The following is a 24997-nucleotide window of genomic DNA, read 5'->3' on the forward strand; positions in this document are numbered from 1 at the left end:
GTTCGATACTGGGATGAAGAAACACTTGCAAATATTATGAAAGCTTGCATAATAATGCATAATATGATTATTGAAGATGAAGGAACAATGAACCTTGGATTTGACCATGAACGTGAAGTTAATTAATCTATATCAGTGTCACATGGTGAAATACCAGAACTACATGATTTTCTTCAAACTTATAATCGAATCAGGGATGAGCAACTAGCTCTCAACTACAAGAAGATTTGGTTGAACATTTATGGGAATAATATGGTAACGAGTAGAATCATTAGATTTGAACTTCTTATGTCATCAGAATTTTCAAGTTTTTTATGTTTTTTTTTTCATTATAGTTGTTATCTTTTAAGTTAATTAATCCTATTTATTGTTGTTTTTTATTGTTGTTTTTCATTATGGTTGTTATCTTTTAAGTTAATTAATCCTACTTATTGTTGTTTTTCTATTGTTGTTTTTCATTATGGTTGTTATCTTTTAAGTTAATTGATCCTACTTATTATTGTTAAGTGTTAGAAGAACTTCAAATAAGTATTATGAATTGATACCACTTTTATAACAATATATTTAAAATAACCAATAAATTTCTAAATATTTAATTAAAAATACATTACATTAAACAATAAATAAATCTAGTTAATTAAAAATACATTACATTAAAACATAAATAAATCTAGTTAATTATAAATAATTAAATAAAATTTCTATGTTTAAAAAAAAAAAAAAAAGCCGTTGACCATTTTGGCCATTTCTACAGTTAAATGTAGAAATGGTTCTTCACAAAGCAAAAAAACCATTTTGGCTACTACTTTACATGTCCGTTGGAGTGCTGAAAATAGAAAAATAGAAGGCATAGTACATATGGCTTTTCATTTTGGCAGCTCCAACATGCTTGCCCATATAAAAAATATTATTTTAAAAATAAAAAATATTGTAAAAACAATCGTTATTTATACTTCTAAACATCGAGATATCAAATGGAATTCGCCCACGTGTGTATTGTGAAATATCTAATATTATTTTGCTTGATTTATAATAACTTTATTTGTATATCTATTTTTCTGTCCTTATGTCTCAAAAAGAAAGCGTCACCGCGTTATCTTCAAGCTAAAGAAACTTTATAAAGGGGGATAACGCGTTTTGGAAACATTTTCTTTTTCATGATAATGAAGGATTTGGGGGTGAATTTCTATCTCCTAACTCGAAAGGTGGAAACTTTCTCTGCAATCTTTCTCTGCTGTGGGGACATCGCTAGCTTGTTCAAGTCTTCGCAGAAGATACAGATGAATGAAGTAAGTTTCCAAGCAAGCCAGTGAGCTTTGACTTCCAAGTCTTCGAAGTTTTAATAATGTTGACTGGGTGTTTTCCACGTTGAATTTGGACATGCTTTTCGGCCTCCCCCCTCCTTGGCAGACGGGACAATTTTCTGCTCTTAAACTTGAGTTAAAGCCGGGTTATCTGCCTGAAATCTCAAAAAAAAAAAAAAAAAAACATAAAATGAAGTTAAAGACAACTTCTATTACAAATCCAGAGAAAGACACCCCGAAAAAGCCTTTGAACTGAACTTTTGTCTGTCCCATTTTCCACAACTTGAACCAGTTCCCACTTCGAAGTTCAGACATGAACCTACTTGGATATGTGGGTTGCCGATCCATTGCACAAATCCTAGCCACCGAGCTAGCTGGGTTTTGCATGCAAATTTATCTTACATACAAAGTACAAACCACATGTAAGAGAATGCATTGCTATAAACCTGGCCTGACTTTGTTGCTTAACTCGACAAACTCGTAATTTATAGTCTGAATTGTGTCTCCTTTGTTAATTTTATCGTTTGCAACTCTTGTGTGGCTTGCATCAAAATTGTTTCAAAAGTAAAGAAACATGAAACTTTTTCACTTTGTGTTACGTTTGTAAACCTGTTCACACTTAAAATCTTTCAGCTTGATTTTAAAATAAATAGAAAGAGAGTTATCTTGAGATAATTTGATAAATTCAAAAAACAAAAAAACAAAAAAAAAACAAAAATAGGTCATGCTAATCTAGTTAATTCATTAAACTTGTGGCTCCAGTTAATAAACTCCACTGTATTGAATTCATTTTTTTTTTTATCTTATTATATAATAAAAAATAAAAATTAATTAATTTATCACCTAATACAATTTAATAAAAACCTCACACTAAATAAAATAAAAATTAAAAAAACAGAGCCTCTTAAAATAAAGCCTAGAAGTGTGCGTTAGAGGGGGGGTTGCAGGCCTGACCTGTTATTTTTTTTTCATGTTTATAAAAGTGGATGATCACACCCTTTATTTAAAAAAAAAAAAAATAAATTACATAAAAGACATGTTTTCATGATCCATCTAGGGAATTCAACGAGTTGGCTCATATAATGTGTTATCTATAAAAGTAAACACAATATTGTTCCAACACGAATCAAACTTGTGACTAAAACATAAAAAACTAAGAATTGAATTTGATATAAAATAAAATAAAATTAATTAAAAAAAGGATTCAAAACAAAAAATAATAATACAAAAAATAAAAATCAAATCTGATAAAAAAATAAAATGACTTCCACCTTTTTATTTTGGTAGGTCGGCGCAAATTTTGCAAAAAAAAAGGTTGTTGAAGCCTCTTCGTTGCTCCATCACCGATACACGCTGGACCTTCAAAAAGATCTTAGTGCCCGTTTGACATTGAGTTTCAACATGTTTTTTGAAAAATTTCAAAATTTTTTTTTGGGCTAAAATTGAGTGATGTTTATACTTTTTAAATCGTTTTGATGTGCTGATATCAAAAATAATTTTTAAAAAAATAAAAAAATATTATTTGCATGCTTTTCGACACGAAAAGCTATTTGAAAAACAACCGCTACCACACTTCCAAACACCCTCTTAGTGAGCTGCTTCAAAATCAATAGTTGATGATGGTTCTATGCCATCGGACAAAGCCGCATGCACTGCTAGAGCGCAATGACTTCACCATACATGCTGGCGAGTGCGTTGCAGTGCCAATAAATATGTCCTGCCTATTCTTTTCGGTCACTAGAATTGTTTTAGTGTCAAATGAGGTCCCTCAAGCCTCAATTGCTTTGTATTAATAAAATAAAATTTTATTTTACAAAACCAGAGATCAAATGCATGTTGGAAATTTTTCATCACATTGTGGGTTCCCCATGTACAGGCAACCGAAAAAAACTATTAAGTATAATTAAAAAAAACCTCAATGTGAGAAGATCAAATTGAAGAAAAAATTGGGGGACAAAAAAAAAGGGGGTTGAATATCTCCCTTGCCTGTGTAATGTAGTCCTTGATGCTGGCCGGAAATAGGAGTTCAATACCTGTTAAATGTTCAAATTCAGTCCCTATTGCTTTATTTTTTTTTAACGCAATTTAATTTCTTTTAATTTTCCCAATCAAACATTAATTTAGAGTTAATTTTCTTTTTTTTACATTGCAAGCAGTCAATACCAAGTTAAATAAAATAAATAATCAAGTTCAATTCTCAATTAATGGATAAAAAAAAATTGGCTGAAAAAAATACTAAAAAAAGGGAAAAGCTGTTTGCATCCATAATGTTTCCTCGTCGAGTATAGCGAGTGTGTGTGTGTATGTATATATATATATATATATATATATATATATATATATATATATAAAATAGCAAACCGAAAGAAAAACCGTAACAAAGACAATGAAGTGAAAAAAGACATAAGAGGTCTATAGTTGAAATAAATTTCTTGCATTTAAACTTTATTAAACTAAATCCGAAAGATATGTGCTGTGATTAAATAGGTTTACTTCTTCTGTTATTTTTTTAAAATTCAAATTTTAAGACTAATGTTTTTTAAAAATATTAATTTAAATATATCATTATGATATGAGAGGCGTATTATCAAAATTGTTTGAAAACAGAATTTAGTCATGATTACTATACAAATTGTTCCAAAAATAACCATTTCTAAAAAAATACCTAAATTCTTATAAAAAATATTCTGGATTATCCAATAAAAAAAAAAAAATGCAAAAAACTTTCAATTTAAATATTAAGCTTACCAAACTAGTTTACCCTTTTATTTTCCTTTCATGTATTCTGACTTGATTCAAGTCCGATTCTAGATTTTAATTAGGTAACTTTGATCAAATTTTTTTTTTAAAATTAAAATAGTATTGTTTTAGTAAAAAAACAAAAATCAACGAATTATAAACAAGTCGCTGGATTAATTTGTCGAGTCAACCTAGTTATATCACTTTTTTTTTCTTTTTCAATTTAATTCAATTTTAATTTCAAATCAACTAGATTTCATGCCAATATGCCAAGCCGGCCGAATTTCAAAAACTATGATGCAAATCATCAATCAAATAAAAAACAAAACTTCCTTTCTTGGCTTGCCTTGGTAGGCAAAGTGGATATCCTCACGCGTTTTGGCAGATAGCGGAGTCATCATTGTTATATTTACATGTGAGAAGTTTAATAGGAAAATCCAATCCTAAGTGGATTCAGAGTAAGGTACGAGAAGAGTTAACTTTAAGTTTTTTTTTCTTAAAGAATCAAAATAATTTTGTTTTTGATAAAAATATATATATTTTAAAAATTAACAATTAAAAATTATATTTTGATTGGGTTAAACCGGGGTTAATTATATTAATAAGTTAATTTAAATTTTTTTATTGGGTTAACCAAGTTTTTCTTTTTCTTTTTATTTAATTTAAACTAATTTATATTATAAATAGACCGTTAATAGTTATAGATTTTGCTATAGTCATGTCAATAAATCAATCTAGATTTTTAGGATAAACTTAGCTTTTTTTTTTTTTTTAATTTAAACTGGTTTATATCAAACCGACAAATAATTCTAGGTTTTACTACAATCATATGAATAAATTAATCTAAATTTCTATTACATGAATCAAGTTTTTCTTAATTAAATTATATCCAATCTCAACCTCAACCTTCACCGCAAAATAAACATATCACCAGCACATCACAGCCCACCTTGTGATTTTCATCAATCACATGGTCCCACATTCTAAATCATGACTCTCCACGTGTCCCATGCATACAGCCTCTCATTGCGCCTCACACACATGACAACAAATCATCTTCTTAGGAAGAAAAATGCAATCAACTCCCGTGAATAGCGGCTTCTTGTCAAACCACCTTCCATACAAGGGAGACCAGTGAGAAGCCAGAAATCCGTTTCAGTCCCTAAATTATTTTCTCTCTCAAGGAAACCCCGCCGCACATTGCGTGGCAACATTGTAGTGGAAGATTAATATTTAATTATGAAAATAAAAGAAAAAATTTTGAACTGGACCCAGAAGCCGTATGTACTTACATCACAACGCAGTCTAGCTGTTTCTAGCAGTCTAAACACGCCACCACCTCTTCTTCCTGAGCGCGCGAGCACATAGATTTCCTCCTCCTCGTTCTCAGTCCCACATTCCGTGTTTCATTCGTTATACAGCTGCCGCTTCTCCAGCACACGGTGTAAGAACACTAGGATTCTTTCTTTATTTGCCAAAAATAAATTTCTTTGTTTTTTTTTTTTGGATATTCTTAGAAACACACTCTTATTTGCCAAATATACATTTTTTTTCTTCAAGGAATCAACCAAGAAAAGAAATAATAATTCCTTGAAACCTTTGATTTTTTCTCTTCTTTTATGGGGTTTGAATGCAATAATTTGCATGCATATTAAAGAAGATGGATTTTGATGAGAAACAAAGTTTTGGTTTTGGTCGTAATGCAATGATAGCTAAGGTTACAAGATTTTCTTGGTCGCCATTTCTTTTCTTGATCACACTTATAGCTCTTTTATCTTTTCAAATCACAACCAAGACCATCTACCCTATAAAGATTGCATTTAGTTCTACGTCGAAGACCGGTGTTTCGGCCGATACAAGAACCAGCTGTGCGGGGTTCTTTGGAGAGTTGCCGGAGAGAAAAGCTGTGATGTCGATAAGAGAATTCGGCGGGGTTGGTGACGGGAAAACGTCTAATACCGAAACGTTTCGGAAAGCGATACGGTACTTGCAACGTTTTGGGGAGAGTGGTGGTGCCCAGTTGAATGTGCCGAAGGGAATATGGGTTACAGGGAGTTTTAATTTGACAAGTAATTTCACTTTGTTTCTTGAAGAAGGTGCTGTTATTTTGGGTTCTCAGGTATTTTTTTTTTTTTTTGTTGGTTTTGATTGTATCCATTGATAAATGAGTTCTTCATAGGTTTCTAACATGAAGCTTATGCCAATGGATCTCCAATAATTTGATGACAACCCTTTTTTTTTTTTAATTCTCTGCAAAATGATGTTTTTATTTATTTATTTACAAAACGTTGGTATATAGTCAAGGTGGGAAGTTGGGAGGTCTGAATGGAAGCACAAGAAGCTTTGTAGATGTGAAGAGAAAGAATGCCCCTTTAGTTGATTTTTTTTTATTTTTTTTATTGCAAAGGAAGAAATGAACTTTGGCATGTTTGAATATTTGTGTAGTTAGGCCATGGTTATCATGCTTGCGGCTACTCTTTTAGCCCTTTTTCTTTATAAAAAAAGAGAAAACATTGTTAGGCAGGTGCTGATGTGCTAAAGGACCCGCATTTGAGCATCCATCAAACTGCATGCCACTTTGTCTAGATTCTCTGATGTGTATTTTTGGTTACTTTTACAAGTGCCCAGTTGCTTTTCTTTACTGCAAAAAAAATAAAATAGTCAATTCATATGTGATTCAAAATTTATCCTCTTGTGCTTGATACGTCAGCATGCATTATGTAGTTATCAGCTTTTTTTTCCTGCTTCGTTTTGATCATTATTATAGTGTAGTAATAACTTTTGCCAGCATCAAATCCATCGAATGATCTTTCGATGTACAAAGAGCTGCTTCAATTTTATGTTTTTGATTGATAGGACCCGAAGGAATGGCCTATTATAGAACCATTGCCTTCTTATGGAAGAGGGAGGGAGAGATTAGGGGGAAGACATATTAGCCTTGTTCATGGAGATGGCCTCACAAATGTTGTCATCACAGGTATTCTGCCTTTTCCTTTTTACCAAAGTTAGCTTGCATTGAAAGACAGATATAAACTGCTCGATTCACACACATGATTTTACTGTACTGCTTGATTCATTTCAAGTTGTCTGGATCATTTGGCACAATTTATCAGTGAGTGTTGGCATCCTCTATAGTTTGTATAGTTGGTCATTAAAGAGATTATATTCTTATGGTGGTGTCGTCAGTTTGTTGGGAACTTTTAATGTGCAGTCCCAAGATAACGTTTTACTACCACATTTCACATAGATTGGACAGGAAGTTTTAACATATCCAACAAGAACAAAGTATTTTGAGTTATGATTCTCTTGCTGATGTTTGTGTTGGGTGGGTGACATCTCTATTCGAGCAATTAATGAAGTTTGATAAAATAGAAGGGGAAAAGATAACTCTTAATAATTTTTTTACAAGTTTTGTTTCTCCTTCAGGAAACTCATAGAGCTAAACAACTAACTTGTAGCTATCTGGCTATCTGCTCATAGCAGGTGGCATAAAATAAGCTGCTGTGGTTACTCATTGTATACATGAGAAATTATGGAAGAGGAAAAACCTATGGGTGATTAATAATTTTTTAACAGTGATTAGTTTCTGATTCTTCAGTCTACATTGCATGCCATGCCATCAGAGAATTAGTAGCCATCCATTCTTCTATTTATTCCAAAACATATCAAATGCCTTGGTGATAAATGCATAATTCAAAATCCAGTTTCAGAACATGCGATGCAGAAAATTTTGCTCTTGTTTATCAAACGGCTTGATCAAAATTTTGATCTGTTTGATTGGTTTTGCAGGAAACAATGGGACGATTGATGGACAAGGGAAGATGTGGTGGGAATTATGGTGGAACAGAACATTGGAGCACACAAGAGGTCACCTTGTAGAACTAATGAACTCTAACAATATTCTCATCGCCAACCTCACGTTTTGCAACGCTCCATTTTGGACCATTCATCCAGTTTACTGCAGGTTGCCACTCTCACCCTTTTTTCCATTGCTTGGTTTCTGTTTTCTTTTATACAGTATTGCATTGACTTAAAATACTTCCACTGTATTGCATTGAATTAAACTATTTCAATAAGGTAAGAGTTTTTGGCCTTCAAAAAAAATGTAATGGTATAAAATCACATGTATAATATTGCTGACTTAATTTTTGTAAATGAGCTGAATATATCTATCCTACTGGATGATAAAGCATGGAAACAATTGAACCGGAAAGTAAGATGCTTTTCCCTTCCACCAAAGTTTCCCATGCCAGGTCCTTGCCCTTGAAAGTTAGAACCAGAGAGTTACCTTATTATTATCCAATTGGGTTTTGTTTTCTTTGCTTCGCTATGGAGTCTTGGGATAGAAATGTAATAACAAGCATAAATCGAATGTTTATTTTCCTACTGGAAATTGTAGCTGGGAAGTAATACTATTAGCTCTGCATTTGTTTCAGCAATGTTGTTGTTAAGGACATGACAATCTTGGCTCCTCTCAAAGCCCCAAATACTGATGGTATAGACCCTGGTATGATTCTTATCCTCCCTTTTCTTTTTTCCTCCCTAGTTTTAATTGCGTTGAAGCTGACTCATGAAACTAAAATGGTTTTTCTTTCTTTGTGCAGACTCAAGCACAAATGTGTGTATTGAGGATTGTTACATTGAGAGTGGGGATGATCTTGTAGCAGTGAAGAGTGGCTGGGACCAGTACGGTATTAAAATGGCTCGTCCAAGCTCAAACATTGTAGTTAGGAGAGTATCTGGCACCACCCCTACTTGCTCTGGGGTTGGAATAGGTAGTGAGATGTCTGGAGGGATTTTTAACATAACTATTGAAGATTTGCATGTCTGGGATTCTGCTGCTGGTGTGAGAATAAAAACTGACAATGGCAGAGGAGGATACATAGCAAATATCACGATAAGTAATGTAACAATGGAGAGAGTTAAGGTTCCGATAAGGTTCAGTAGAGGCTCAAATGACCATCCCGATGAAGGGTGGGATCCTAAGGCAGTTCCAGTTGTGAAGGGCATTTCTATCCGTAATGTGGTCAGTTTCAATTCAACAAAAGCCCCTGTTTTGGAGGGAATTGAGGATGCACCATTTGGTGGGATATGCATGAAGAATGTTAGCTTGCTTGGAGTGGTATCATCTTTGTCATGGCATTGTGAATTTGTCTCAGGTTTTGCAGATGAGGTATTTCCAACACCATGCCCGCAGCTGCAGAGTAATGTCTCCTCATCTTGGTGCTCATGCTCTTGAGCTTCTTTGGTCAATCTCAATTGAAGTTTAGGGATTCAGACTGCACTGGTTGTTTTCAGAGGCCAGTCTGCGTTGAGCAAGTTATGAAATTGGTTGGATTGATCACTAGAGGAACCACATTACGGGTCTGAACTGAGCATTTCTTAAGTTATATTTGCTTCAGCGTGATATGAAGCTGCTGCATGGACGAGCTCTCAGATTATACTCGCTCGGTACCAATTTTGGCAAATTTGTGGTTGCTTTTCAGTCCCTTGGTGATTTTCTGACATTGGATTTCACTGATTCTGTCATTGGTCACTGATATCTGTGTATGGATTATTGAATATAACAGAATGCACACCTGGGGTTTCAACTGAGCCCCAACCACAGAGAGAACAAAGGATCGATTACTTGTACCAAAAGAATACAGGAAAATGTTATTTATGACCAGAAGGTAACATGCTTTCCTATCCATTGGATAACGATTAGACTTGCTTATTCAATAGCTCTACTGATGAGCCTGCTGGAATGTTCATCTTAGGAACAAGCTATTCTTTGTAGATAGTCATCCATGTTATTTACCTATGGAGAACATGGTTGGCTGAATATACTTTCTTTCCATGTTACTTTCAGCCAAGGCAGGTTCTCTGAGTTTCATATGCTTTCTGTAATGTTTTCTGCGCATGGGAAATAACTTTTCCTTTAAACCTTATGATCTACTTTTTAATGGGTTAAATATTTCATTTTCAAAGGCTCCAGGGTCTTAATTTCCCCCACCCACAATTAGGTAAAATTAGTCATGGAAATTTGGATTTGTGTGTCCAATCGCCATATATTCTCCATAGATGGAGCAATATCGGGCAAGGACAAAGGAAAATATAGGAGAGAATCACACAGAGAAACTAGAGATAAATGGACTGTAAATTTTGTTACTTGGAAAACTAGAAACATGTTGGAAAATGGAGATTCAAAGAGAGCTCACCCTCTTCACCATTTCCAGAAAACATTGGAACCACACTTGTATTTGTCCTTTCCTTCGCACTCCAAAGCCAAATCATCAGAGATAAATGGCACTTTCTGAAACAGCCAAAGAAAACCAATTAAATGACATAATCATACGTCTAATCAATAACAAATGTTACTCATAAAACTACATGAGTTGCACCTTTTGCTTGGCAAGATCTTGGCAGCCTGTGAAGTTCTCGGGGAACTTGCATGTGCCAAATTGAACTGTGAATGCTCTTGCAAAATTTGCTCCACTAGTTGCCAATCTCTTCCTGTCATTCAATTCCTATAACAATGTCCCTTCACAATCAACATCATAATAGAAACAGCTGATCTGATAAATAAAAAGTTCTGAGAAAGGCAGGGTTTTGCAAACAAACCTTGTTAGCTTTGCTCTTTTCAAGGTACTCTTCGATGACTCCAGCATTGGCAGAAGAAGCAGCAGCAGCTGAGGTGAAAAGCGTAGCTGCAAGATAAACCATTGCAGCTCTCCTTCCTTCACTTGCTTTCATTTCTCTAGAATCAGCTCTAGTCTGTTGGGCTCTGATCACAGGCAACTTGGGGCCAGACACAACAAGGGATGCAACTGCAGGCATGGAAACAATCTTGGCATTAAGCTCAGATGATCCAGTGCCTGAGATGGCATAGTTGCATGCCAAAACACTAGAATTCATGGCTGCCATTGCTTGCAAAATGTGTTATTACAAAACTGAGATTCTACTTTTTTAAGAAAGACGAGACTAATGGTGATGATAGGGCGATTGCTTATTGAGATAAGCAGTGACGTGGAAGGAGGGTGATGAATGTGATTACGGTTGTGGTTGGGGTGTGGATAAGGTGAAATCGCCTCACTCCTATTGGCAATTTTGCTTCTCATGCTTGTTTTGTGCTTGTCGAAGTGTATGGTGGGCTTGGATTTTGGGCCCACTTTGAAATCAAAATGTGTGTTCCATGTTGTTTCTTTAACAGGCTAAAAAGACCAGCAATCCACCATGTGGAAAGTGACCAATATGGAACATCGACATATTATCCTCCATGGCAATCCTTGGATGCTCAAGAGTCTACAGAGTTGGTATCTAATCAGTTACTGTAATCTGTTTCATCAGTCTCAAATTATCAGGATTGACAGATTCGTAATGACAGTGAAAAAATAAATAAATTTGTAAGTCAATAAAAACAAGTGAAAACAGGTCAATAGTTGTATAGAATCGACACAAATTTCATGCAATCAAAACTACAAAAATTGATAAATATAAATTCAATGGCGTATTTTTCACCAATATTTCCTTTCTGAACAAAAAGAAACCTAAGAGACCTACATGTATGCAGCTCTAAGGAATGAGAACGAAATAATCCAGTCACATGCTCAAGAATCCTTCCAACATTTGAAGCAAATGATGGCGGCCACCTCCTGGAACCTGCCGAGGAATGTGCAGAAGCGTAAGTGTTTAGACACGATTTGATGTACCATAAGGCACATTTATATTTGCAATTGCAGCAAAGATATACCATGCATCGCATCAAAACAAAATTATGGTGGCTGCGAGTATACTGATCTTGGTCGATTGAATATAGATCAAGATTCAGGAGAGCCCCCCTACAGTGGAGTTAGGATGACAGTGCTCGACAAGCTTAGAAACCAAAGCGAGCATGAGCCCGTTTTCAATTGGCAGCACGGGTCAGAGACATCCACGAAGACATCCTTTATCTACCAGCTGATGCTACCTCAATCTTGACAATCTTTTACGTTTTTGACTTTTCTTACGTGCAACAGCATTGTTTGAACCACTCTTGGAACTGGATGGAAGAGCCAGAACTGATGATGGAATGCCAATAGATGTTCTTCCCTTCTTTGAAACCCATTTCAATGGCATGTTATTTACCACAGTACCAATAGTTTTTGAACTATCCAGTTCAACAAGCTGTTTAATTTGATCCAGCATCTGGTGCGCCCAGGCAATAGACAAATCTAGACCAACCGAGTCATCCATTGGTTTTTTCCAGAGGCCTGTCAGTAGCTCCTTGAAAGCCCGAAATGACATTGAGGGTTGATAACCTTCACGGTTTTCACAAATCATATTGACCTTGATAACATGCTTGCAAAGGTTTCCCTGCAATGACCATGCACAATCACAAAAAGCAAATTCTGATCCGGGATTCCACACTATACGTGTTACATTGTTGTCCTTTTGACTTGATACCCTGGCAAAGAGATGATCCTTATCATCCACAGTAACAGAAGAATTGGGAATTTGCAGAGCCCTGTGCCATGATGTAGATGCAATATATTCCTCCTTGACATTTTGAAAAGAATCACTTTCATCAGCGTACCTATCCAGCCAGTAACTTGAATGCAACTCAGTTGTCAGCTTGTGCACTAACCAATCCACCCTTTGGAGTGCACCAAGATGTGAATCATCAAACAATTTAGCTTTCAGCTTTACATGATAAGCTTCTATGGCACCTGAAGCCTCTTGACTTGCTAGGGGAAGAGCTCTCATAGTCGATAACCACATTTCTGTCAAAGAAGCAGACAACAAAATCATGACATAAGAAGCCAATGTCATTCCACATGACTAAAACAAGCATGCACAAAACCAATGCATATTATTTAGTGTCTGTGCCTGCAAGGGAGATAACTAACCAATCTTAGGCACCCAAGAGGCTTTGAAGTATTGTATGAATGCAGTCTGATCAACAAGATCATGAGTCAACTCTTCCAAGGCAGACAAAGTATCGACTCCACCCCAAATGCTGTAAACTATCTCTCCCAGACGTTTGAAAATCTCACGCTGAACTTCAATGTTACCACACTTTTTGACAATATTTCTCAGCCATGATCTACGAACTCGCCAGAGGGAAAACAATACAGGACAGCCAAATATATCCCTGAAAATCCAGATAATACAAGGTATGATATGACTACTGTACAGTATATATTCTGTAACCACAGATGAAAACAAACTGTATAGCAAAAATATCCTGCCTTATGGGATCAATTTCTGCAGCAGCATCATCAATCAAGAATCCACTGATCTTCCATCCAGGCTCCACACTTGATGCTCGACCAAGTAGAGCCTTCATCCACTTAGCAACATCTGGCTTTGCAGAGCTACGCGTGATGATCCATGCAACAGGAAGTGCATGTTGTCTTGAATCAAAAACAAGAAGTGTGCACAACGGATACTAACATTCAAATACACAATGCCATCAACAACCACCTAATAATGTTTTTTCTAGGTTACATAAAAAAAAAGGGCATGCATAGATACCTTGAGTCTCTTAATGCCAAATGTTGAATCTGCTGCAATGAGACTGCGGTGACCAAAACGGATCATTTGCTGCAATTGCCATTCTGTTTGAATTCCCAGAATGAAAGCATCTGATTCGGAAGAATCTTGATAAAAGAAAATGGATTTCTTATTGCGTTCAACCCACATCCTGATGCTAGCTTGATCATCAAGATCCAACTCGTGAGTAGACCGTTTGATGATCATTCCAAGTTTATGAACATATTGTGAAGCAAGGCTGTTGACTTTTGGATTTGAACCACAGTATCGTTGAATCCCCTCAATGTGTTTCTCCAACACATTCTCCTCAGGAATTCCAAGATAAATCATAGACATTGTTTGCTGCTGAATTTCATTACAAATATAAGGAATTTTTTTGGCTCCAGGACCAATGGCATCTCTGTCAAGTGGTCCGTGGCAGACAAAACCAGATTTGTTTACATGACGCCTTTCATTGTATATAATTAGTGCCTGTGTTGGTTGGGCATACAAGCGCTTCACTACAAAGTGGCATGTACAGCCACGCATGGATTGGGGCCTTGCAGCACGATTTCGGGTATTAAGACGATATTTTCGACTAGGTAATACTCCTCCACCTTCACCATAATTTTCAGGACCAAATGAACACCAGTACCTTCCAAACATAAATGAAAACCAACATGAGAACTTATATACATAGTTTAAGCAAAAAATGCCACACATCAAAGTTGACAATGAAGCAACAAAACCAACATTGACAATGAAGTTGATGAATATGATGAAGGTGCCAGCCATTTTACCTTTGTTACTCACATGTCATACAGTAATTATACACCTGAGTTAAAAATGCATATAAAAAAACTACACATATTCACATAATGCATGTTTAGTATTGTTTTGGGAAGTGGTTTTGGTCTTAACCAACACTTCCAAACCCATCCAGTAGCGAAAAGAGAAAGCTGAAAAAATGCTTCTAAAAGCATTTAGAGAAGTGAAATTACGCAACTCCAAAATGAACCTTAGTGATGTACTGGATACGTTCATGAAAGATGAGACTTTTCATCTTGCTACCGAAGATGAAGCGGATTGGTGGAGATGATTTACAAATTCAAGAATCAGTTCCTACAAAAACAGCAATTGTGGGAAAAAAAACTTTTTTGAACCTCTTTGTGGTGATATCCTTCCAGGATTTTCAAGGGGCTTTTTCCATTGTTGATATTTAGAGGAGTTAGAAAGCTCTTTTGTTTCTATTCTTTTCATTTTGGAGAATGCCTTATTCTCCTCTGTTATAATTTGACACTCATTCTATACAAATCTCCCCTTCTTTCCTTTTCCCACATAATACGCGATGAAAAGATAAGATATATTCAAACAACTTGGAGAACAGCCAATAGGGTGCTCCCTATCAAAGCTAGAAAAAATGATGGCAAGACATGAAGAGTACATTAGGCAAAACGAAGAAGGAATAATAAATTCTATAACAACATGGAGAACAGATTCTTTATCGAAGGAAAATGATACAACAATGCAAAAGGGAATTCGAAGAGGACTAGAAACTTACAATTTGTATTCCAAATATTCATCAGTCTTGTACTCCTTCAAAGTGTCTTTGGCTCGTTTTCTTCCCCTCTCGATATGGAAGCGGGTAGGGCACTCGGGATTAGAGCATTCTCCAATTATAAAGGCATCAACACGATCGTAAGGAATGAGGGCAACCTCATCATGACGCTCAGCAGTACCAAACTTAGTCCAGGTCAAATCGGCAGCCGAAAAATCCTCCTCGGCAGGATTTTGGACAGCAAGATCGTGTACAGATTCAACTACATCCATCTCTCTTGCATCAACAACTGCTTCTGATGCTCTTGTATTTAGCGCCAGCATAATTAAAAGTGAAGTAAGAATATCAAGTGGCAATTGCAGCAAAATATACTTGAAAATTAAACAGATTTACTTGTAGTAATGAATTAAGAGAAAGACAGAGTTAGGAAGAGAGAGAAACCTTGAGGGAGGCAGTGGAGGGGAGAGAGAGAGACGGCGTCGTGGAGGGGGTTGGAAGTTTAGAAGGAGGGATGGAGGGAAGCAGAGAGTGACAATGGGTTTTGGTTTTACCTAGATAGATTGTATCTGATGATGAAGCAGCCCAATGGGTGTGTTCTTGCCTTTACCTTAGCGGCAATTTAAAACGGCGCTGTTTTATTGTATTCAAATTTGGGGTCCTTTTTAAGGAGTGTTTGGCATTACAGCAAAAATGCCGTTTGTAAAAATTTAAAATTTTTATTATTTTTAATTTATTTTTCTATATAAACATTTACTTTTCTCAACTTTTTATTATTATTAATTTGATGCCTTAAATATACATTAATCACTTATTTAAAATTAAAACATGATCAAAAAAAGAATTTGATTTTAATTCATAAACTAACTTAAATATCCATTAATTACAAAACATAAAAAAACTAAACAATCGAGCATCCACTCAGATGAATTCATAAGGTTCAGAGCTTAATTAAAGGAAGAAATAAAATTTGCAGGTACAAGATTACATGAATATAGACTGCAAAAAAATCAAAACATTAAGCATATTATAATTTAATTCAGCTGCAGATAAAGATATTTTTATTTGAAAGTTGTAATTGTGGTTGTTTTTCATTAAATTTTTTTTTTTAAAATAATATATTTTTTATTTTTTAAAAATTATTTTTGATATCAACATATTAAAATGATTTAAAAATATTAATAAAAATATTAAAATTTTTTTAAAATATAAAATTAAATAAACCATATTTGTATGTATAATTAGACAGTGAAAGAATAAATAAATAAAAAGGCTGGTAATCTCTCCACATACGCATGGGGGTGCTTGTTCATAAATCAATTTAATTAACATCCTCACCCTTCACATAAATATGAACACGAAAACACCATAGTCGCCGGTCACGAAAAAGCATTGAAAACAAATTAAGAAACATTCAACGACCTGCACAGTCTGTCACTATCTCCACGCACAAACCTCCATCACACAGCAAGCTCGAAAACTCAGTAATTAATTAGATAAACTGTAATTGATTAAAATTTTAGATTTATTTTTAATAAAAAATTATTAGTTCGAGTTTTCATAAATTTTAAAATCATTAAAAGTTTATATGATTATAACTTTAAAACTCATAAAATTAATTAAAATATAATACAAGTTAGTCCAAATATTCATCATTAATATAAAATAGCATGTTTCGGGCACAATATAGCAAATTAAGTTCCTTGTTGCAGAATTAGTTTTTTTTTTTTTTTTTTTTTAAAAAAAAAACATATATTGTTTTATATAAATATAATTTCATCAACATTCAAATTTTTTTATTGATTTTAAGGTAGGAAAACAATATTTATACACAATTTAAAACTTAACTTTTTACCTTTAAAGTCTTACTCGAATTTGACATGAACTCAAGCTATCCATAGAATTTAATATGCAATCAAGTCGGATTGGATTGTGTTGTCATTCATGAGGTAGAAATGAAATTGCCATCCTTACTTTAACATAATATCAATCTATGATAAAAAAAAAAAAAAATTTATTTATCGTTTAAATCAACCTCTTGACGGCATTTATTTTTATTTTCTCAACCAGGAAGAAATAGGAAAGTGGTTAATTATTATTTTTTTTTATGAAAGGGATAGCAATTACTCCCAGCCACCAGCTCGAGTCGAGGGCAGAAAAATCCAATTCCATATCAAAGATAACTGTGATTATTAATTTTAATTATGAATAGTTAGGGTGATGGATTTCACTTTATATATATTCTCTTGTCCTCCCAAGTATTCCACGCTTACCCTTAATTGAACACCTATTTTTTAAGGGGCAGAATCAAAAAATAAAATTAAAAAAATTAAAATTTTAATTGTTTTATTATTTAATTTAGACTAAAAGTATAAATATTATTAAAGAAGAAGCTGAAAAAAACAATTTCTTTGCAGGGTCGGGCCATTTTCAGCCCGCCTCTATATTTTCTTCACTAAAGCACCATTTATTTCTCCTATTTTTAAAATTCAAAATTGAAAAAAAAGGAATTGATAATTATTTTGGATGAAAGGGTGTATTAACAGTGTCTTAATATTCAAATGCCAAGTATTTAGTAGTTTAAATTGGATCGTCCAGAATATTTTTATTAAAAATTGATATCATATGAGAGTTTCTAATGTAATTATATTAAACAAAAGATATTGTGGAGGATTGAAGATCAGCTAAGATGAATTAAAACACATTAATATTCTTGATTTCATTAATACATCCCCTTTCCCATAATTACCATCAATATTGTAACCTAAAATAAGGAGTAAGTTAATTATTGGCATCCTCATTATCTTATAAAGTTTTTGTATTTCCTTCCAAAATGTTCAATATCTTCTCTATTTATTTATAAGATTACAAAAAAAAAAAAAATTCAATTATCATTAATAACATTGTGTTTTGTTTTGTTTCAGATTATTTTGTGAATTATTTTTTTCTATATTTTAAAATTTTTAGAAAATCCTTGTAGAAAAACGCAGGAACGCATATGAGGATAGCTCTCAGCGATCGATCACAACCCTAAGGGAGACAAAATTGTCATCAAATAACTTATCAATCCATTTAGATAGGAACATGTCAACTAACTAATAAAAGGATGATTAATATACTTCAAAACAGCACAGAAATCTCTATCATGGCACAAGGCCTCGAAGCAGCAAAGTAGTAGTAGAAATTATGGCAAAAAAACTAGAGAAATTATTATTAGAACACAATTAATGGTTTCCATAAATTCGTGGTGGGTTTCAAGCTCGAATTATGTGTCTATAGGGAGTTACAGGAGGAAGAACTCATTAAACATCTATAAATCAATCAAGATTCAGGTTTCCATAAATTACTTGCTCTGCTACCACCACCACCACCACCGCCACATCATCCATGGATGACAGAAAGAAAACAAAGCCCTTACATAAGAAATATCATTTGCAGATTGTACCTAACTGAAAATTACAGCTGAAACATTGAAAGACCTAAATGAGGGATGAAAGCAAAATGTAGCTGCCTCCTCCTTTTGCTTATTCTGAACTCATCAGGCACTGCCTAATATATATATATATGAACCAGACGTCTGACCAATATTGTTATAATTGGAAAATTGGAAGATTATCAAACCCAAGATCATGCTCGTCATGATGATAAAACTGAAGCTTGGATAATATATATCTTCGATAATTAAGAGATTCCCACACCGAGAAAGTCTATAAAGGCAACATCCTGGTTCTTAAATTGACCTCCATGATCGTTTTCTTCTTGCTGAGAAGCCATCGGCAATTTCAACAATGCAGCTGGCTCAAGGTGATTGCTATTGAGTCTCACTAACTGGCTTTCGATAATCTTTTCTTTATTGCTTCCATAACCATCACCATAACTTGTCAATGCAAAAGGATTATTAGGATCAACTTTCTTAGAATTAGGGATCTGCTGTCCAGCAACATTTTGGTAGTTGTTACCACCATAAATAGTAGAACTAGGACGGTAAGTACAGTGAAGAGATTCATTCAAAGCAAGTGGTCCCTCTTTAGGATAGAATGAAGAAGAACCTGAGTATTGAATATAATCCTTTCTTTTTGCATCAAAGACGTCAAAACTTAATGAGTCATTTGTGATGGTTGAAGCGCTAATGTTAGTCCAAGAGGGTGATGAGTTTGAAGAGGACATGGGTATGTTAGTACCCTTTCTTTCAATAATATTATTCTGAAACCCTAATTTAGAACCATAATCAAGTGATACTTGAGGCCTAAAGAACACAAAATTGCTACCAGGAGGAGTACTGCTATTTCTGTTGGACCGAGGATGATGATGATCAGTAGAATATTGGACTTGGAAATTATTTCTCTTACCATGGAAAGTCAAGCAGCGTTCCCGCTTCCTTCTTGCCATAACAACATGGTAATGATTCTTGACAGCGTTGTCAGTTCTACCAGGAAAGAGCCTGGATATCGAAGCCCATCTGTTTCCATGAATCTGATGAGCTTTTAGGAGCCTTTCTTCCTCGTCTTCTGTAAAAGGCCTTTTGTTGATATTTGGATCAAGTTGGTTGTACCATCTCAATCTACAACTTTTCCCTACAAATCAAGATAAAGAAAAAGAAGCACATATGAAAATTCCATTTCTTAGAACTTGAGCAATGATGAGAGAAAGAAAAGGAGAGGTGAATTCTTTAGCTCTATCTTACCTGATCTTCCTTGAAGATGTTCCGCGATGAAATTCCAATTCTGAGGACCATATTGATCGACAAGTTGCCGAAGTTTCTCATCTTCAGCTGGTCTCCAGTGCCCTCTATGACAACTAGTCTTCCCATCATCACTGCTTGAGCTACCTTTAAGATCTTCCATCACATGAAAGCTTCACCAAACTCACCTAAATATCCCAACACAGCAACAAACTGTAAATTTATGGCACTAATCGGCACAGGAGGAAGATCTTGAACAGAAGTTCGATGAATATAAGAAGTTGAATAGGAAGAAAGAGATATAGAACAGGAGGGAATTGGGTTTAGGGTTACAGATGAGAGGTCACTTTTCTTATATACACAAGATAGGATATGTATAAATACATGTATAAGCACTGGTTTTTTTTTTTTTTTTATATATACACCTAAATATCAATGTGAATTAAATGTTACCATTAGCCTAATCAAATTATTTATCCTTGTAATTCACTTCTTGACAGCTCAGTACTCCCCACAGAGACACAACAAACAGGAACACTCAATTGCCCCTTTCTGGGCAACTTAAATGAAATTATTCTATTAGATGAGCATACGCATTGATTACATGTGTAGCAAAGTTAGAAATTATTTTGTTGCATGCAGTTTATTATTGGTTATTTAAGAGGAAATTAATGTTAATTGCTGTAAGAGGGGAGGGGAGTTGGTGAATAATTTGATGTCAAAATAGATAGACACAAGGTTTTCCCTTTTATTTAAATGGTAAATTACCAAAGTCGTCGTCATCATCTTCTTCTTCTTCTTCAGGCTTAACAGCTTGCTTTTTATATATATATATATATATATATATATATATATATATATTCCATATTAGTGTTTTAGATTTTTTTAAATAATTTTGGGAATTCTTGAATTTATGTATGCCATGTTCATTGATTAATATTGCAACAATTTATAGTTTTACTTTCAGTCAAGTTTAAAAATAAAGAGACTGTTAAAATATTTCATTATTGTATAGCTTCCTGGAGGGTACGTAAAAATAACTTACTTGAGATGTCAAGTATTTTCAAACCTCAACGTTTCTCAATTTTATTTATTTTCTTTTTTATATTCAAGAATACCATTGATTTAGCTTTCACTTATCAATACTCTGTTCTTCTCTTTATGTTTAATAAAACACAAACTATAATTTTATATTTTTTTAGCGTAAGAAAGAAAGGAAAGAAGGAAGGAGGAGTGAACCATCGATAACAACTTATTTATAAATAATGATATGTCAACTTTTTGAAAAAATTGCTAATTTGTTTTAAATTCTTTATTTCCTTGATAATTCTATCAAAAATTACCGATAAAACACAATTCACTGTTATTTTTATCAGGATTTGCCGACAAATATTTCCGTTGGCAATTAGTAATAACACATTATTTGTCAGTATATATTTTCATTACTATTTATTAATTTTCTAGTAGTTCAATTCATGAAAATTTTATTTTTTATTACTTAACCTCATGTTTAACCTTAATATATATATATATATATATATATATATAAAATAAGGTCGCATCATGGATTCACAGATAATATAGCTGCTGAAATTAAGAACTTAATTCCACCAAAAGATTGATTGCGTAAAAGACCAGAAGGAAAGACTGAATAGCTTAAACGTACCAAACAGAACATAGATTCTTACATTTAAAGCACATGTGGGAATAAAATCAAGTAGAAAAGTTTATGTTTTTTCATATGGCTGCTATATTAGAAGGACTGCAACAGCCCATAGCTACGATTACAAGAGAAGGGAAACGCCAGCCATTGTTGACAAAACTGCTACGAGTCCTGTAGAGCTGGAGAATTGTCAGAGGAGAATAATAAGCTTCAATTTATTTACTTTTAACCGAAGAAGAAAGCTTTAATTTGATGCACAATATTTCATCTGTCCTGTATATTTCTTAGTTTCTGATTTTCTCAAGAAAACTAAAGTATAGGATATATGTTTTTATTATATTTGATCTTTGATATGCAGTCATTCTGTGACCAAACTCATGGTTTTATCTCTTAAACACTCATTAATTATTTGATCATGCTCTTTTCAATATCTACTCCCTTTTTTTCCCTTTCAATACAAAGGAGATCCCATCAGAGCTCACTGTATATACCTCTCAATATCTCTCTTCATCTCGTTTAATTAATCTTCATCTTTCCAGCTAGGGTTCTTCAATTTGTCGTCTCCCCTTCAAGGTATATATAGTGGTCTAACTATAGAAAGTACTCTTCGACATTTTCTTCGTACCTTTTAAAACATTTGTATGTTAAGTTTTTTTTTTTCCCCTGTTTAATTCATATAATTCATTGAAACTTTATGCCAAGGAACTTATAGCTTTAATAATACATATCTCTCATGTATATTATTACGGTCAAACTTTTTTTTTTTTTATATTGATATCTATTATGAATAAAAATCATAATATCAATCAATCCCATAAAAAAACAGGAAAAAAAAAATACTAATTCGACAAATATATAATATATGAGCGATTGAATTACTAGTTTAACATACAATAATGAAATAATGAGTTAATTAAAAAAAATATTTTCGATTCAAATCTTTTTTTAAAATTTTTTTTTAACTCATTTATAGATCGTGTTTCATGAGTGTGTCTATAATATATATATATAAAAAGATAAAAAAAAAGGTATATAGGAAATGCTTAATTATATGTGGGAAATGTTAATGATAAAGAGGTAAAAGGAGGGGAAGAGTGCAAGGTAGCATGTCTTACATTTTGCTCACATCTATGTAGATGAAAGGTCAAAAGGAGAAAACAAGTCCATGCTTATTAAAATGTTGTTGGTGCAAGCAAAAAAGATGGATAAAGTGATTTCTTAACTGACTGGGATTTTATACCCCATGAAATTGATCTCTTCTCCTCTTAACTAAATTCTCTTCGTCTTCCTCTCTCTCTCATGACTTCTCGCTTTTATTATCATTACAGTCACCATAATATTGCCATTGATTTGTCCACATCACATTACCTACATATTCTTCTCATGAATTTCTTCAGTATTCATCCAGGGCTGCCTAGCTAGCTAGCTAGCTGTTTTCTTTTACTTTTTCTCTGGTCTAAAAACATTATTGAACTATTGGTCAATCTTGCCCTGTATGGTGGCATTTGGGTGATTCATGAAAACCCTGTTGAACCTAATCTTGAAATTATAAGTTAACTTTTTGTTTGCTTAATTCTTGCTCCTGTGTACCTTTTCATTTCAGATGCCTTCCCTGAAAGCTGCTCCATGGTTCTTCCAGTTTTCTTCGCGTCTCTTTTCATAAACTGATATATAAAATATAAATCCTTAACGTGAAATCATATCCACCATGCTATTTTAATTCCTCACAATTATAGAAAGATCATCTGACTGAGACTTTGCTGTTGTTTCTCTCAGGTTATAAATAAGGGAAGTCTTCACATATTATATATATAGCCTTGGTGGATTACTAATTAATTTATGCCGGATCTTCACACACACACACACACACACACACATATATATATATCAAGTGGACAACCCTGATGATTTGATATATTCTTCATCCTCTCCATTTTACTATAATAAGCAGCCCTTTCAAGGCCCCATGTACACAAACATGCATGCACTCTTAACCAGTTTTTAACCTACATGAGTTTTTATTTGAATGAGTAAGAGGTGAGGATTCATCATCTGCCTGCAGAACTACTTCTCTCTTTCAACTCCATCATGATTAACAATTTGAATCAGACTGCACTGTGTAACACTGTTTTCTGGATTCCAAATATAAGATTCATTGTAGAACACCTCCTAAAAAGGGATCTTTGGTTACTTTACAACTTTTACTTGAACGTGGATTGTTATAAACCTGGTTTGAAAAGGGATTTATTTTCACTGTACAAAAGACTGGCGCATGATGAGGATATATCTATACCTAGAGTACTAAAGCTAGGAAAGCATAATATATATATATATATATAGGTAACCTAAAGTAACTGGGAGTTGAAGAAACATGAAATTAAATCTGAACAAGTTTAATTAGGCAAGCACGATATTGATTGGTAACTTGTATACCAAAAAATTGACAAGAAATATAGTATTGAATAGTCTAGCAAGTAATCTCATGTATAATAATCAATTATAAATTGGTTGAAATATCAAATGGGAGTATGCATGCATTTACACACAAAATTGGGAAATAGTAGATGAGGTAATATTAATTGATCCATGTTTAAGAAAACAAAATCCATTCCGATTAATATTATGATTCGAGAAAGCCACAAGGCATCACATCTAGCTATAGGGCGCGTTCCTCTTGGTATCAAAAGCAAACATTTATGCCTTGATTACTTGAAAAGGAAGCTTTTTTCTCAATGAAATGCTTACCAGCTATACAAAATATATATTGAAATTGTTGATTGTATCTTAATTAGTAACAGAATGATCTTTCATTAATTTATTCACTCTATCTGAATCCCTTGTATGAGTCTTGCTTCCTACACAAGTCATCGTATAAATGACACCATACAAGAAACCATGAAATTCTTACATATAAAAGACTTTTTTTTTTTTTTTTCCCTGTAGTGTTCCAAATACGCTGTCCTTGGACATCATTAATTTGATTTGTCGATAACTATATGTATAGTGGGTTTTTACCTTCAAGATGCTAGCTTTCATGCACCTGTATATCTTTCGGGGTCACAATGGATCATGGTTGTGTTTTCTCTTAGTAGTTAACTGCTTAATTGCAACGAAACTGTCTAGGGTTGATAAAAAAAATTGTTCCATCCATCTCTCGATTATTTAAAAAAAAATGGTTTGTAATTTGATCCTGGTGTTTTGTTATCTTCATTTCTTGGCATTATATTTTGTGTTTACTACTGAATTATATATTAAGTTTAAAACAAAAGAAGAAGCATAAATTGAAACACACTTAGTTGTACAATTAAAGGTTCCGAGCACTTGAGTGAAAATTTATACTACTAGATAAAGATCTGATATAGATAAATTATATGAATGATTTAACAAATATTTTTATCAACAAGTTAGACATGTCTAGGCTTAAAGAGAAAGTTTGGTTATGCCAAACTAAATTATTAATTTAAAATAGAGATAACATGAGATTCCACAGTTAAATTAATGTTAATTTTTCTAGGTAATTCTATAGTTAGTTTCCCTATAAGAGAACACTATGTCACTTATCA

General features: G+C 33.6%; 4 protein-coding genes across 6 annotated transcripts; 1 reads left to right on the forward strand and 3 right to left on the reverse strand.

Annotated features, from left to right (window-relative positions):
• The first annotated feature begins 5251 nt into the window (after positions 1-5251).
• On the forward strand, positions 5252-9703 carry LOC118040201 (probable polygalacturonase). The gene is made up of 6 exons (XM_035047078.2): positions 5252-6162; positions 6900-7020; positions 7833-8007; positions 8480-8550; positions 8648-9494; positions 9614-9703. The coding sequence occupies exons 1-5, from the start codon at positions 5704-5706 to the stop codon at positions 9280-9282; spliced, it is 1461 nt and encodes a 486-aa protein (XP_034902969.1). The 5' UTR covers positions 5252-5703; the 3' UTR covers positions 9283-9494; positions 9614-9703.
• Positions 9704-10164: 461 nt separating this feature from the next.
• LOC118040281 (photosystem I reaction center subunit N, chloroplastic) lies at positions 10165-11100 on the reverse strand. Of its 2 annotated transcripts, none has more exons than XM_035047173.2 (3): positions 10647-11100; positions 10427-10552; positions 10165-10334 (listed from the first exon to the last, which is right to left on the reverse strand). In XM_035047173.2, exons 1-3 carry the CDS (start codon positions 10947-10949, stop codon positions 10203-10205), a joined length of 561 nt encoding a protein of 186 aa, XP_034903064.1. In that variant the 5' UTR covers positions 10950-11100; the 3' UTR covers positions 10165-10202. The 2 variants fall into 2 exon arrangements, with proteins under 2 accessions (XP_034903064.1, XP_034903063.1); XM_035047172.2 differs by having other exon boundaries at positions 10165-10338; positions 10647-11082.
• Positions 11101-11425: 325 nt separating this feature from the next.
• On the reverse strand, positions 11426-15693 carry LOC118040115 (uncharacterized). 2 transcript variants are annotated; one of them, XR_004686014.2, is made up of 7 exons: positions 15535-15693; positions 15097-15396; positions 13539-14190; positions 13253-13452; positions 12911-13155; positions 11776-12784; positions 11426-11684 (listed from the first exon to the last, which is right to left on the reverse strand). XR_004686014.2 is itself a non-coding variant. In XM_035046983.2 (6 exons), exons 2-6 carry the CDS (start codon positions 15363-15365, stop codon positions 11988-11990), a joined length of 2163 nt encoding a protein of 720 aa, XP_034902874.1. In that variant the 5' UTR covers positions 15366-15396; positions 15535-15693; the 3' UTR covers positions 11426-11987. The 2 variants fall into 2 exon arrangements, 1 of the variants encoding a protein (XP_034902874.1); XM_035046983.2 differs by having other exon boundaries at positions 11426-12784.
• Positions 15694-18399: 2706 nt separating this feature from the next.
• LOC118040252 (uncharacterized) lies at positions 18400-20081 on the reverse strand. Its single transcript, XM_035047146.2, has 2 exons — positions 19775-20081; positions 18400-19664 (listed from the first exon to the last, which is right to left on the reverse strand). The coding sequence occupies exons 1-2, from the start codon at positions 19932-19934 to the stop codon at positions 18772-18774; spliced, it is 1053 nt and encodes a 350-aa protein (XP_034903037.1). The 5' UTR covers positions 19935-20081; the 3' UTR covers positions 18400-18771.
• Positions 20082-24997: the final 4916 nt, after the last annotated feature.

This window comes from Populus alba, chromosome 7 (genome assembly GCF_005239225.2).
Source record: "Populus alba chromosome 7, ASM523922v2, whole genome shotgun sequence".
NCBI classification, from domain to species: domain Eukaryota; kingdom Viridiplantae; phylum Streptophyta; class Magnoliopsida; order Malpighiales; family Salicaceae; genus Populus; species Populus alba.

Coding starts and splice junctions, on each gene's coding strand:
- LOC118040201 (XM_035047078.2), top strand. CDS start 5,704: ATGGATTTTGATGAGAAACAAAGTTTTGGTTTTGGTCGTAATGCAATG. Junction 8,008..8,479: donor ATTCATCCAGTTTACTGCAG/GTTGCCACTCTC, acceptor CATTTGTTTCAG/CAATGTTGTTGTTAAGGACA. Junction 8,551..8,647: donor TACTGATGGTATAGACCCTG/GTATGATTCTTA, acceptor TTCTTTGTGCAG/ACTCAAGCACAAATGTGTGT.
- LOC118040281 (XM_035047173.2), bottom strand. CDS start 10,949: ATGGCAGCCATGAATTCTAGTGTTTTGGCATGCAACTATGCCATCTCA. Junction 10,553..10,646: donor AAAAGAGCAAAGCTAACAAG/GTTTGTTTGCAA, acceptor ACATTGTTATAG/GAATTGAATGACAGGAAGAG. Junction 10,335..10,426: donor AAGATCTTGCCAAGCAAAAG/GTGCAACTCATG, acceptor TGTTTCAGAAAG/TGCCATTTATCTCTGATGAT.
- LOC118040115 (XM_035046983.2), bottom strand. CDS start 15,365: ATGGATGTAGTTGAATCTGTACACGATCTTGCTGTCCAAAATCCTGCC. Junction 13,156..13,252: donor GCAGAAATTGATCCCATAAG/GCAGGATATTTT, acceptor CTGGATTTTCAG/GGATATATTTGGCTGTCCTG. Junction 12,785..12,910: donor CTCTTGGGTGCCTAAGATTG/GTTAGTTATCTC, acceptor CTTCTTTGACAG/AAATGTGGTTATCGACTATG.
- LOC118040252 (XM_035047146.2), bottom strand. CDS start 19,934: ATGGAAGATCTTAAAGGTAGCTCAAGCAGTGATGATGGGAAGACTAGT. Junction 19,665..19,774: donor ACATCTTCAAGGAAGATCAG/GTAAGATAGAGC, acceptor CTTGATTTGTAG/GGAAAAGTTGTAGATTGAGA.